The 13,188-nt window shown below is 48.2% G+C and overlaps 1 protein-coding gene across 2 annotated transcripts in view; it reads left to right on the top strand.

Annotated features, from left to right (window-relative positions):
• The window catches only part of ERBB4 (erb-b2 receptor tyrosine kinase 4), a 1,557,095-nt gene that overhangs the window by 1,037,660 nt on the left and 506,247 nt on the right, over positions 1 to 13,188 (top strand). For both annotated transcript variants that reach the window (XM_073646618.1, XM_073646617.1), the window contains exon 9: positions 9,422 to 9,548. In XM_073646618.1, coding sequence (XP_073502719.1) covers positions 9,422 to 9,548 — 127 coding nt within the window. The remainder of the gene's footprint in view (positions 1 to 9,421; positions 9,549 to 13,188) is intronic.

Genomic DNA, 13,188 nt, shown 5'->3' with positions numbered 1-13,188 from the left:
TTTTGGTGTTTTTGATCATTTGTGCTTTTGAGCCTTACTATATGGATTGTGAGTATAGGTGTGACGCGCCCCTGGGCCTGTGTCGCGCTGCGTTGCGCACGCGGGAGCTTACCCAGAGCCGGATCTCTTGAGGGTTGTAGTCTCGTGGCGGTGATCCGGTCCGTGCCCAGGGAGTCAGACTAAGTGGCGCTGTATCAGCGGTAGATGATGGACGACTAAGCCACCCGTTGAATGCAGCTATGGAGCTGCCGCTGCAGGGCAGACCGCTGAGGCCGGTGGAAGGATGGTGCAGCGTGGATGGTATAACCCCCAACGGGAGGGGTATGGCCTCAGGGCAGCCGACGTGGATGATGGGGGTAGCAGGAACCACTCAGAGACGATGCGGTGTAGTTCAGGGTCTTTACTGGTGACAAAGATAGACCCTCCCGGAGTACTGGCTAGCGGTTGGGGCCTGGTCAGTCCTTGAGCAGATGGGATCTCCCCTGGCCAGGCGGAGTTGTAGGCCTCCCAAACTAACGATACTCTTCTGGCTACCTTGCTAGAAGCGGGTATAAGTAGCCCACGTCCCTGAGTGTACCGTGTGGTGCTCACCCGTATGGCCGGTGACTCGGGGCCTTCTAGTAGCTTCCGCTCCACGACGGCGGTGCTGGTCCCACGCGTGTGACCGTGCCTTCGGGTTTCTGGGCCAGAGGACCTGCAATCCCCTGCCGGTCAGTTTCTGCTGCTGGATAGGAGTTAGTCCCCACAGCCTCGGACTCCGGGTCCGGAGATAACTTCTCAGTCAGGGCGAGCTCTGCACCTGCCAGCCCCTGACTCCTTGTAGTACTGCTCCCACAGAGCTCCTGATGTTCTTTCCTATATCTGCTTCTCTTCTCTGTCTCTACTTCTTCTCTACTCACTAACCCTGCCTCAGCCCTAGGTTTATATAGGGGAAGTTCTTCCCCTCCCAGGACTGGGCAGGAGGTGTGGCATGCACAGGATCCCTGACCAAGAGACCTCCCACCTGCTCTCAGACATAACATTGCTGTTACTGTGGAAACCAGATCCCTGGGGTGCCACATTCCCCCCTAGTGAAATTTAGTACTCCGGGACTAAACATATTTTTAGAAAAACATAACAAGGTATAAACAATAATAATAGTACAATAAGAAAAACATATAAAGATGGTCACGGCGTGTCCGCAACCGGGTGCAGTTTTTGAAGCAAAGCAAGGTGTCCATTTCACCAAAACAGGGAGACGTAACCAGGTAGGGGTCTGTCCTGCCCCGAGTCCTTAACAGTCTTAAGTCCATCCTGGGTTACGCTCCAACTATACACAAAGGATTCCCGGTAAATCCACCAAAGACTCCTGTAAATAACTAGAAACACAAAATTATACACAAGCAACAATAACAGACAAACATTAATAAGATAACTTAAACACTTAGATCCTCCAACGTGCGGGTAACTGGCCTCTAGTGGCCCTAGTGGACCTACGGAGCTGACTGTCTAGCCCTGAACTACAGGGTGTAGGAGCTGTCAAGGGTAAACTGGGCAGCTGTCTACCGGCTCTTTGGCTCACTAGGGGTACGGCAGGCTCACTATAAGCAGAGGGTTGATCCTCCTGTTCTGCTTGTGTGGAGTCTTCTGCCTCCTGGACCGGCTGCTCTTCCAGCTCTACCTGTTGCTCCGTAGGCACTTGGGATGCTGGTTGGAGGAACGTGAGGACGGGTACCACAACTGCACAATTGACTTGAGTCCAGGACCGAGGGAAGTCTCCGAGCACAGTACTAACCATATCTTCCCTTTCCTCTACGGGTCGATGGTCTTCTTGTTCCTCTTCAGGGTTCCGTAGCTGTTCAGGACACTTCTTCAGGTGATCCCGGGATACAATGGCTATGGTCTCCCCTCCGTCTTTACTGATGGTACAGACTTTCGGGTTCTCGTGGCTTGAGGGCAGTACGGTGTACGGGTCCTTCTCCCACTGGTCGTCCAACTTGTGGAGCCGTCTTTTCCTCTTCAAGACCTGCTCTCCGGGTACCAGGGGAACAGCGGGAGCATACTGGTTGTAAGTTTTCTCTTGTCTTTCCCTAGCCTGACAGAGACTTCGCTCCACGCTCTCCTGTACTTTCCGGTACTGCTGCTGCCTCTCTGTGTCCCAGTCTGCTTCTGGTGAAGTGTCCTCGGGTGTCAGGACTCCCATTTCCAGGTCAACAGGTAACTTCCCAGGTCTCGCCCTCATTAGGTAAGCCGGGGTACAGTTGGTGGAACCTACCGGGATGTGGTTGTATAGGTCCACCAGATCGGGCAGCTTCTCAGGCCACAGACTGCGTTCTTCCAGGGGCAACGTTTTCAGGAGATCCATTACCACCTGGTTCATTTTCTCACAAAGTCCATTAGTTTGCGGATGATAGGGTGTCGTCCTTATCTTCCGGCAGCCATACAGATTGCAGAATTCCTGGAAGACCTTCGCTTCAAAGGCAGGTCCCTGGTCCGTCAGCACTTGGTCCGGGTACCCGTGTGGACGGCAGAAGTGCTGCTGGAAGGCTCTAGCTGCTGTTTGAGCCGTTAAGTCCTTGACGGGGACGACAACCAAGAACCGGGAGTAATGATCCACAATGGTTAACGCGTAGACGTAGCCACTTCTGCTTGGGGTCAGTTTTACATGATCCAAGGCTACCAGTTCCAACGGCTGCCGGGTGACGATGGACTGCAGGGGAGTCTTCTGGCTGGCACGGTCCTTCCTTCTTAGGTTGCACGGGCCACAGTCTCTGCACCACTTCTCGATGGTTCCCCTCATGCCTACCCAGTGGAACCGCCCACGCAGCAGGAACTCCAGCTTCTTCCATCCGAAGTGTCCAGCCCCGTCGTGGTATGCCTCCATCACCATGGCTGCGTCTCTCCGTGGCACCACTACTTGCCAGATTAGTTCATGCGTCCGGGAGTTAACCATTCTGCGGCACAACTTCCCCTTGTAAAGGAACAGTCGACTCTTCTCTGCCCATAGTTGTTTGGCTTCCTCCGGAGCGTCTGGGTCAAGGCGAGCCTCTGGCCGAGTCAGCATCTCTTTTACCAGCCGGACGGCAGGGTCACTGTCTTGCGTTTCCTCCCAGTCGTAGTGAGGCAAGGGGTTAAACGTAGCGGCTTGCTTACTCCTTACCCGATGGGAATACTGGATAGTCCCATGACGGTGGAACGCGGGGAGTTCGACTTCTTCCAGTCCCTCTGGATCTTCTCCTACGTCCGGTAGGTTTGGCATCCTGGACAGGGCGTCCGCGTTGGTATTGGAGCGTCCTGCCCGGTATTTGATTGTGAACTCGTAGTTGGACAGACGGGCCATCCATCTCTGCTCTAGGCCACCGAGTCTTGCCGTGTCCAGGTGTGTCAACGGGTTGTTATCCGTGTACACGGTGAACCGGGAAGAAGCGAGGTAGTGCTTAAAGCGTTCGGTGACTGCCCACACCACTGCCAGGAACTCTAGCTTAAATGAGCTGTAATTCTCAGGGTTTCTTTCGGTGGGTCGCAGTTTTCGGCTAGCGTAAGCGATTACTCGTTCTTTCCCCTGCTGGATCTGGGACAGTACGGCTCCTAGCCCGATGTTACTTGCGTCGGTGTAGAGGATAAAGGGCTGGCTGTAATCAGGGTACGCCAGGATTTCATCCCCCGTGAGGGCCATCTTCAGCTGGCGGAAGGACTCTTCTTCTAACTTCTCCCATTTGAAGGGCGGCTTCTGGTTCTTGGCCTTCCGGGACTGGCCTATCAGGAGGTCCTGCATAGGAGCTGCCTTTTTGGTGAAACCGGGGATGAATCTGCGGTAATAGCCTACCAACCCGAGGAACTGCCGCACTTCCTTTACACTGGAGGGACTTGGCCATTCCTTAATTGCGGTGATCTTATCAGGGTCGGGAGCCACTCCATCAGCGCTCACCACGTGTCCCAGGTACTGCACCTTTGGTTTCAGGAGGTGACACTTGGAGGGTTTCACCTTTAGGCCGTAGCTTGCCAGAGCTTCGAACACTTCCGCCAGGTGTTTCAGGTGGTCCTCATACGTCTTGGAATATACGATGACATCGTCCAGGTACAACAGGACCGTCTCAAAGTTTCTGTGGCCCAGACAACACTCCATTAATCGTTGGAAGGTTCCTGGTGCATTGCAGAGTCCGAACGGCATGCAGGTAAACTCGCTAAGTCCCATTGGGGTGGTGAATGCGGTCTTCTCCCGGTCCGCCTCTGCTACAGGAACCTGCCAGTACCCACTAGTGAGATCCAAGGTAGAGAAGAAGTTAGCAGATCTTAAAGCAGCCAAAGACTCCTCTATCCTTGGTAAAGGGTACGCATCCTTGTGTGTGATACGGTTGATTTTCCGGTAATCTACACACATCCTCATGGTGTTGTCTTTCTTTTTGACTAAGACTAGTGGAGCTGCCCAGGGGCTACAGCTATCCCTGATCACCCCAGCCTCCTTCATGTCTCTAAGCATCCCCTTGGCGTGTTGGTAGTGTGCAGGGGGTACGGGTCGATACCTCTCTTTTATGGGAGGATGGTCTCCCGTGGGGATGTGGTGTTCTACCCCCTTGACTCGCCCGAAGTCTAACGGGTGTTTACTAAACACTCTCTCGTACTCTTGAACCACCCGATAGACTCCCTGTTTCTGGTGTGAGGGAGTGGAGTCAGTACCCAAATGTAGTTGCTGACACTAGTCCTCCATTGTTTCTTTAGAGCCGTTACCTTCCTCCGGGGAAGATGGAGGCAAGGGTTCTACGGACTGTATGGAATTTTGATTGATGGTATACAATTTGGCTAGCGTAGCATACCGGGGCAGGTACACTTCCCTCTTCCCGATATTTATTATGCGAACGGGCACCCTCCCATGGCGTACATTGACCACCCCCCGTGCTGTCAAAATGGTGGGCCTACTGTCTGAGTAAACTGGTTCTACCATTGCCTGGTAATCTCTACCTCTCAGACCAATAGCTGCCCGGCACCAAATCATCATTTCACTTTTTGGGGGCATGGCAATAGGGAAAGGGTCACACATTCTTACGCTACCAATCTCACCACCGGAGAGTTCTAGCTGTTGCCGTCGCATCAGTGCCCGGATCTCTTTCTGGAGCACTCGCTGCTGGCCGGAGCTGGTGTTCTTGGCAACCTGCTGTAAAAGGAAAATCACCTCTGCAAGACAATTTTCAATTACATTAGTTCCTAGAGTTATCTTTGGGTGACTCTCGTGTTTGTCAATGTCTACAATGATCAGTCCCTGTGCTGCCAGTTCGACTCTACCGATTTTAATGGTCACCTCTTTAAATCCAATCTGTGGCACGGGCTGACCATTGCTGGCGATGATACTCAAGTCGTCGTCAGGGTAGCGGGTGATATCCGAGTCATTCCAGTACTGCTTGAAGAGCACGTACGGGATGGTGGTGACCTGTGACCCGGTGTCCAGTAGGGCACTCATAGGAATACCATCCAGTACCACGGGTAAGACTGGACGTCCTCCCACATATTTGTCGCGCCAGTTCGATGGGCCTGGTGATCTTTTTCCTGGGGGTTGGCCCTCTACCGCAGGTTGTGCCAGTTTAAAGGACAGTACCTTGCCATATGTCCGGGTTGATTGCAGCGGCGGCAGATGGGTCGTCCGTCCTCGTTGTATCGGTCGCTGGGTCTTCCTCTGGCCGGTGGGGTCCTCCTTGGTCGACGCCACGGGATGTCCTCCGGTCCGGATGCCAGCTGGATCTTCCCTGGAGTGGAAACCTGTAAAGACTGCACAGTTCGGGTTAGCGCAGCAACGCTTTTAGCTAGCTCTTGGACCTGATGGTGCAGGTCTGGAGCCGGATCATTGTTCAAAGCCTGCGCATCAGCTACCACAGGCCCTGCCGACAAGGGCGCCGCCTCCTGGTGGTAAGTGGTAGTGGGGCGTCTGGGGGTCACAACGCCACCTGGTGCCGGTTCTCGAAGCACCCGGATGGCTCTGTCCTTGAACTGTGCAAATCCCAGATGAGGGTCCTGTAAGGCCATTGCCCGCAACTGGGTTCGGTGGGCATTGCAATATAAACCCTCTATAAATTGTTCAGTCAACAGCCTGTCCTCGTCTCCCACGCCGTCAGGGTCGGTCTGCTTAATGGCTCTCAGGGCCTCTTGTAGGTTCAGGGCATAGTCCCTTATACTCTCATGTGCCCGCTGTTTGCATCCGTAGAATCTAAGCTTGATCTCGGCTGAGGTGCGGGTATCAAAGGTGTCCCTCAGCCGGGTTAGTATCCCTGCGACAGTCCTCCCCCCAGGTGGCCAGGACTTTACCTCCCTTTGGGCTGCTCCGGTTAATTGGGCCACCAGGATGCTCACTTTTTGCTCCTCTGTGAGGGGGTACACCTGGAAGAGGCTATCCAGCTTTTCTCTAAAGTCATGCAGGGTATGTGACTCCCCTGAGTACTGGGGTAGCCAGGCTGCCCCCGGGATATAGGGCATGGTGAAAGGCATGACCGCAACAGCGGTGGCGCTGGCGGGGGTTGAAGCGGTGAAGCTCTCCTCCGTATCCGACATCCTTCTCCCCCCTAGTGGACCGTGGCCTACCTTGCGATGATCCTCTTCCGTAGGCCGTGGCTCCGCAGTGGATCGTCAGGGTTGAGGACCTTCCGTCGCGCTCCTGTGACGTCGGCGTCTGCTGGGCTCCTTCCAGGACCTTACGCAACGTCCGGACGTGAGGCGGGGCTTCAGTTCTCGCGCGCTTTCGGAGTCCACGCCCCTCTTCTTCCCGCGCGGCGTCCTCAAGATGGCGTCCAATGGCGGGAAAACTCCACGTATGGCGGGAAGAAGGCCGAAGATGGCGCCGGATGGCGGGAAAACTCCACCGATGGCGGGAAGGAAGCGGAAGATGGCGCCGGATGGCGGGAATCTTCACCACAGGTAAGTTTGAACAGTCTTTTTCAGGCACGCAGTACCCGGTGGTTGCGGGCACGAAATCCTGCCGACTACGCCAAAAGTTGACGCGCCCCTGGGCCTGTGTCGCGCTGCATTGCGCACGCGGGAGCTTACCCAGATCCGGATCTCTTGAGGGTTGTAGTCTCGTGGCGGTGATCCGGTCCGTGCCCAGGGAGTCAGACTAAGTGGCGCTGTATCAGCGGTAGATGATGGACGACTAAGCCACCCGTTGAATGCAGCTATGGAGCTGCCGCTGCAGGGCAGACCGCTGAGGCCGGTGGAAGGATGGTGCAGCGTGGATGGTATAACCCCCAACGGGAGGGGTATGGCCTCAGGGCAGCCGACGTGGATGATGGGGGTAGCAGGAACCACTCAGAGACGATGCGGTGTAGTTCAGGGTCTTTACTGGTGACAAAGATAGACCCTCCCGGAGTACTGGCTAGCGGTTGGGGCCTGGTCAGTCCTTGAGCAGATGGGATCTCCCCTGGCCAGGCGGAGTTGTAGGCCTCCCAAACTAACGATACTCTTCTGGCTACCTTGCTAGAAGCGGGTATAAGTAGCCCACGTCCCTGAGTGTACCGTGTGGTGCTCACCCGTATGGCCGGTGACTCGGGGCCTTCTAGTAGCTTCCGCTCCACGACGGCGGTGCTGGTCCCACGCGTGTGACCGTGCCTTCGGGTTTCTGGGCCAGAGGACCTGCAATCCCCTGCCGGTCAGTTTCTGCTGCTGGATAGGAGTTAGTCCCCACAGCCTCGGACTCCGGGTCCGGAGATAACTTCTCAGTCAGGGCGAGCTCTGCACCTGCCAGCCCCTGACTCCTTGTAGTACTGCTCCCACAGAGCTCCTGATGTTCTTTCCTATATCTGCTTCTCTTCTCTGTCTCTACTTCTTCTCTACTCACTAACCCTGCCTCAGCCCTAGGTTTATATAGGGGAAGTTCTTCCCCTCCCAGGACTGGGCAGGAGGTGTGGCATGCACAGGATCCCTGACCAAGAGACCTCCCACCTGCTCTCAGACATAACATTGCTGTTACTGTGGAAACCAGATCCCTGGGGTGCCACAGGTGTTTAATAGGGATGATCGAGTATCCCTCATTAACCCTTTCAGCGAGCACGCTCGGGTGCTCGCCGAGTATTTTGGCAAGCTCGGCGTTTCATTCACTGTTGCCGTGCCTGCAAGTGTCACGGTTGTTAGACAGCTGTGACACATGCAGAGACAGCCTGGCGAAGAAGCTATCTCTGCATGTGTCACAGCTGTCTAACAGCCGTGACACTTGCAGGTGCGGCGACAGTGAATGAAACGGCGAGCACGCCAAAATACTCGGCGAGCACCCGAGTGTGCTCACCGAAAGGGTTAATGAGGCATTCTTGATCATCACTAGTGTTTAATACTCCACATATGCATATAACATTAATCTGAAGAAGGATATTTTGGCATTGGGAATAAATAGGAAAAGTATCAGAATATTTTGTAGAGAATTCTGAAAAGCTTTTTTTCTCATTGATTCAATGGGTAAAATAGATATACAGTAGCAAAGTACATGTTAAAAAAATATATTTTTCAATTTGGAATTAGAAGTCTGGGAACGTTCACATGGAATGTACCTGTTTCATTCTTTCTAGTGTCATATGGCCAATCACTCACAATCTCTACCCATCAAATAACAATATGCATGTATAACGTGCCCAAAAAGATGTATACTGTATATATTAGAAAACTTCTATTACATGGTGATTCTCTGCCAGTACAGTAATGATATGATTTGTAGCTCCTTTTATTTATTTTGCATCCTATAAGGACCTTAAGACAACACTTTTAAGGTCATCTTGGTGTAAAAACAAATATAGTAAAACATACAGGAACTGATGCGCAAGCAGAAAATTGTAATTTTACAGGAAGAAACCTATTCATCGCTCTACCGCAAATTATACACTAGGGAAATTGCTACCCACTTAGCAAGAATATTGGGCTTAAACATTGAAATTCATAAAAAGGAATAGCACTAGCAGGCATTGAATAATGGAATGGAATAACGCTATGTTTACCTGTTTACTCCCTGACAATGCATTAGGGTATACAGTAGAGTATACGCATATAACAACTCCAAATCATAGGGATGAAAAGTTGTATTCTCACCTGAAGAGCAGTTCTTACAGGGAAGATGGGGTCAGTGGAGTATTATAAGCAGGGATGAGCAGACCCTTGGAAGTTCAGGTTCTGGTACCCGACCCGAACTTTATTCCAAAGTTCAGGTCAGGTACCAGAACTGTATCCTAACTTGAACCAGAACCCGAACCCCACTGAAAAGAATGGACACCTGAAGTTTGCTGGAAAAAAATCTCTCTCTCAGAACTCCGAACATTGCAACAGCTTCCGGGGAAAATGTGTGTTCGGCGTTTAGCACCAGACACTAATTGTCCGGTACGAACGCCAAACTTTTAACTTCGGGTTCGCTCATCTCTAATTATAAGTTCTGTGTTGGTTTTATTATTCAGACGTATTGACTATTTTGGAATGCTCTCTTTAGTGTGTGATGGCATTGGGACAGGGTCCCTGAAGACCTCCCAGAATGTGGATTCGAACAACATTGACAAGTTTGTAAACTGCACCAAGATCAATGGCAATCTCCTGTTCCTTGTCACTGGTATTGATGGGTAAGTATGAGTCCATAACTCTTTAAAAAAAGACTCAATATCAAATCTCAAGTGTTTACCTGCTGTTTTTTGCTTTTTATGTCAACAGTTTAGAAATTTTAATATGTCCAACATAGAAAAAGACCACCTATAAACTCAATTTTAAAATAATGTCCTGTTTGATTATTTTATTACACAATGTTCAGACCACACTTTTGGCCATCATGCATGATTCCAATAAGGACTCCAATTTTCATTTTCAAAAAATAGGATTTAGACAAGCCCCCGATACAACCAGTGACCAATGAGTTCAATGAGGCAAATAAAGTCCAAAATATGAAACTATGAAACTTTGGACTCCGTTTGACCTCTTTTATGCTGGTGCCTTTTTTTTTTAGCCGGATATAATAGTCAGATAACACTTGACCAAAGTCAATGACTTTGTCTGGGACACATCTGAATCCTGTTTTTTGGGGACGAAGATGTAAGCTCCTAATTGTGTCATAAATGGGTTCAAAGATATGATTTGAACAATATATTACAATATTTCACAACTAAAATTGACATTATATCACTAATATTTTTCTCCATTCACATACAAAGCTAAATTCAGATTTCTGTTGGTTTATTGATACCAGTTTACCATGCAACACAGGAGTTTCTATGGCAGATAAACAACTATGCCCAAACTGACAGAGACATAACTAAACTCAAGTGGCACAAAGGACTTATTTTGGAACTGTCCCCATAGCAGCTTGTTGCTTGGATATGTTGGTTCCAGGGGTATAGGTTATAGTCTATAACATATGTCATCTCCTCCCCCCCAAAAAAAATAATTATGAAATTATATATTGATATTTTTATCTGTATATGTATATCTAAGAGACAACAGGGCTTTAAGACAATCTTTTATGTATGATAATTTACTACAGTCGTACAGTTACCAAATAATACCACTATACAAGAAACAAATATTTTCACCATGCTGCTACCATTACCAATATACCAATACTTAGTTTCTAAATAATATTATTATACTATTAGTTACTAATTAAAAATTACTATACTGAGACAAAACTAGCCTCCATTTAACGACCATATAGAGGCAGGAACTAGCTCCACACAGGTGTCGTCAGAGTATATTTGAATACAGAACAGTTAAAATGGGTTGTCCAGGACTTTTTTATTTATGGTCTATCCTTGCAAAGGTCATCAATATTGGTGGGAGTTTGACACATGGCCGCCCCGCTGATCAGCTGTTCCCGATGCTAGCCGGATATGCTCAGTTACAGCTTTATTAACTGTATAGTGGCCACGGCCGGGTACTGCACATTCGCTCCCTATTCAAATCAATAGGGAGTTCAGTACCTGGCCGCAGCCACTATGCAGTTGATTGAGCTGTGTATTTCCGCTCCGCAACAGAGCTCATTTGGCCGTCGCTGGGACTGAGAACAGCTGAACATGGGGGGTGCTTTTCCCAAGGATATGCCATCAATATAAAAGTCCTGGACAATCCATTTAAATTCAGTGAATCACAGGTAACATCTTTTCTGATGGTAGACTTTTTTCATTTTCTCAGTTCTGCCCAGACCATCATGACAACTTCTTTTTATCCATGTATCATTTCTGTAGGACTGTATGAAATCTTTGCTCCCTTGTTTTTCCAGCACCCTTCACGCCTCAAGAAAAATTGTGATATGTAGTGACCCAAATCATAATAATTCCCCCAAAATAATATTACTCCCCTTCTAAATAATATTGTCCCTAAAAAGTAATTGCCCCCCCCCCATAAAACCCCACTGTAATAGTGCTCCACATAGGATCCACATGATTGAGCGCAGTACCTACAGCCTTTCCTGCCAATCTCGTTCTTGAGGGTCTATATACGGTAGAAACTTGCTTTTGAATCCTACAAATGTAATTTAACCATATCTATCAGTAATGATAAGAATTATTATACCAGTTATGAGATTTATAGGGATTGAGAGCTTTATAGAAATATTTTCCTACATGAGTTACTGAGAAATTAGGTATAGAAAAAAATGCATTTCTTATAGGAAAATATACAAATCTGTTCTACTTTTTTGATGATATTATTTATTTTTACACGTCCTGCTTCTAACATCTTATAATTAAAGCCATGATGAAAGAAAGGAAGCCACCACTATTACCATTGTACACCTGGGGAAGACCGCTCACTCAGCGTGTTCCTTCTGCTCAGTCCCGTCATACCTCGTCGTATAGTCTACCCAGGAGGGTATCACAAGGACGGCTGTCATTAGCCTGGCTCTGCTGGGAGGTGCTTTTCATCTACAATTAAGTAACGAGGTGTGACAAGTGGAGTTAGTATGAGGGAACAGAAAGATCCCGCTGGGAATATTGGGACCCCAGGTATAGGAGCCGTGATCACTTAACTCACGGGAGAAGTGACAAAATCCACAATTAAAACAAATCAAATCCCTGGCAGGTTGCGGACTTGGTTTAGCAGAGAGAGAGGAAGAATATTCATTCCAATGTACATTATGACCTTGAAAGCTGCAATGTCATTAAAAGTCCATTTTCTCAGGAGTCCCGAGAGCACCAAAGCAGAACGGGAACTGAGTGATGCCTCTTTATGTCCAAAAACGTACATGCTTCCTTCCCTTATTAATTTGTATTAAGGTGAATATCTAAGAAGTGGTAGAAAACTGCCATTTTGTCAAATTTAAATATAATTTTGTATAATATGAAATAATACTTAAAGCACGGCTATCCATATGGAAATATAAAAACCTCAGTTTCAGGAGGAGTATCAGAATTTTTGATCCAATTTATTTTTCAAGTTGATTAGAAAATAAAATCATAAATGTATTTGTGATTACCAAAGAAAAGCATGTGCTCCTAACAAACTATCATTGCCATTATGCTAATACACTGAGAAAAAATTGTGAATAAATCATTCACTGTGCAATGAATGATGAAATCAGCCCCTTATGTGTGATGGGTGCCGTTTCAAATACTGCTGAATAGGGATGAGCGGACCCGTTGAAGTTCGGGTTTTGGTACCAAACCCGAACTTTAGTCCCATTGAAGAGAACTTTGGGTCTTCTCTCTCTGCAATGGACTTTCCCCGGAACTCTGAAGGGAACTCCAAACATTGCAACAGGCTCCCAAGGAAAGTCCATGTTTGGCTTTTAGCACCGGACACTAACTACGAACGCAGAATGGATTTGCTCATCTCTACTTCTGAATCGCAAAAAATATCTCCAAGAAAAATAAAGTTGATCATCCCATCCCAAAAAAAAAAAATAAAAATTGAATTAAAATGCACATGTTGGTAATACACTGTGTTCCAAATTATTATGCAAATAATATTTTCTCAGATTTTCCCAAATTACCTATATGAATTGCAGTCATTATAATTTCCAGTCAAATATCTATTAGAGTACAATTGAAAGGCTTTTGTACAAACTGTCTATGATAACAGTATATTTTTAATAAAAGAAAAAACTCAAACTGCACTCAAAATGCATGTTCCAAATTATTATGCACAGCAGAGTTTTCAACCTTTTCATTTTAATAAAGAACAAAAAAATGGTCATTTTTGAAATTATAAGCATTAGCAGGTTATTACAAACTGAAATCAAACAGTTTTCAACTCAAAACTTTATTCTAGGTGATG

The sequence above is a fragment of the Phyllobates terribilis genome, unplaced genomic scaffold (assembly GCF_046119375.1).
Source record: "Phyllobates terribilis strain yellow unplaced genomic scaffold, ASM4611937v1 Scaffold_9__5_contigs__length_417890890, whole genome shotgun sequence".
NCBI classification, from domain to species: Eukaryota; Metazoa; Chordata; class Amphibia; order Anura; family Dendrobatidae; genus Phyllobates; species Phyllobates terribilis.
This window is presented reverse-complemented; position numbering and strand designations above follow the sequence as displayed.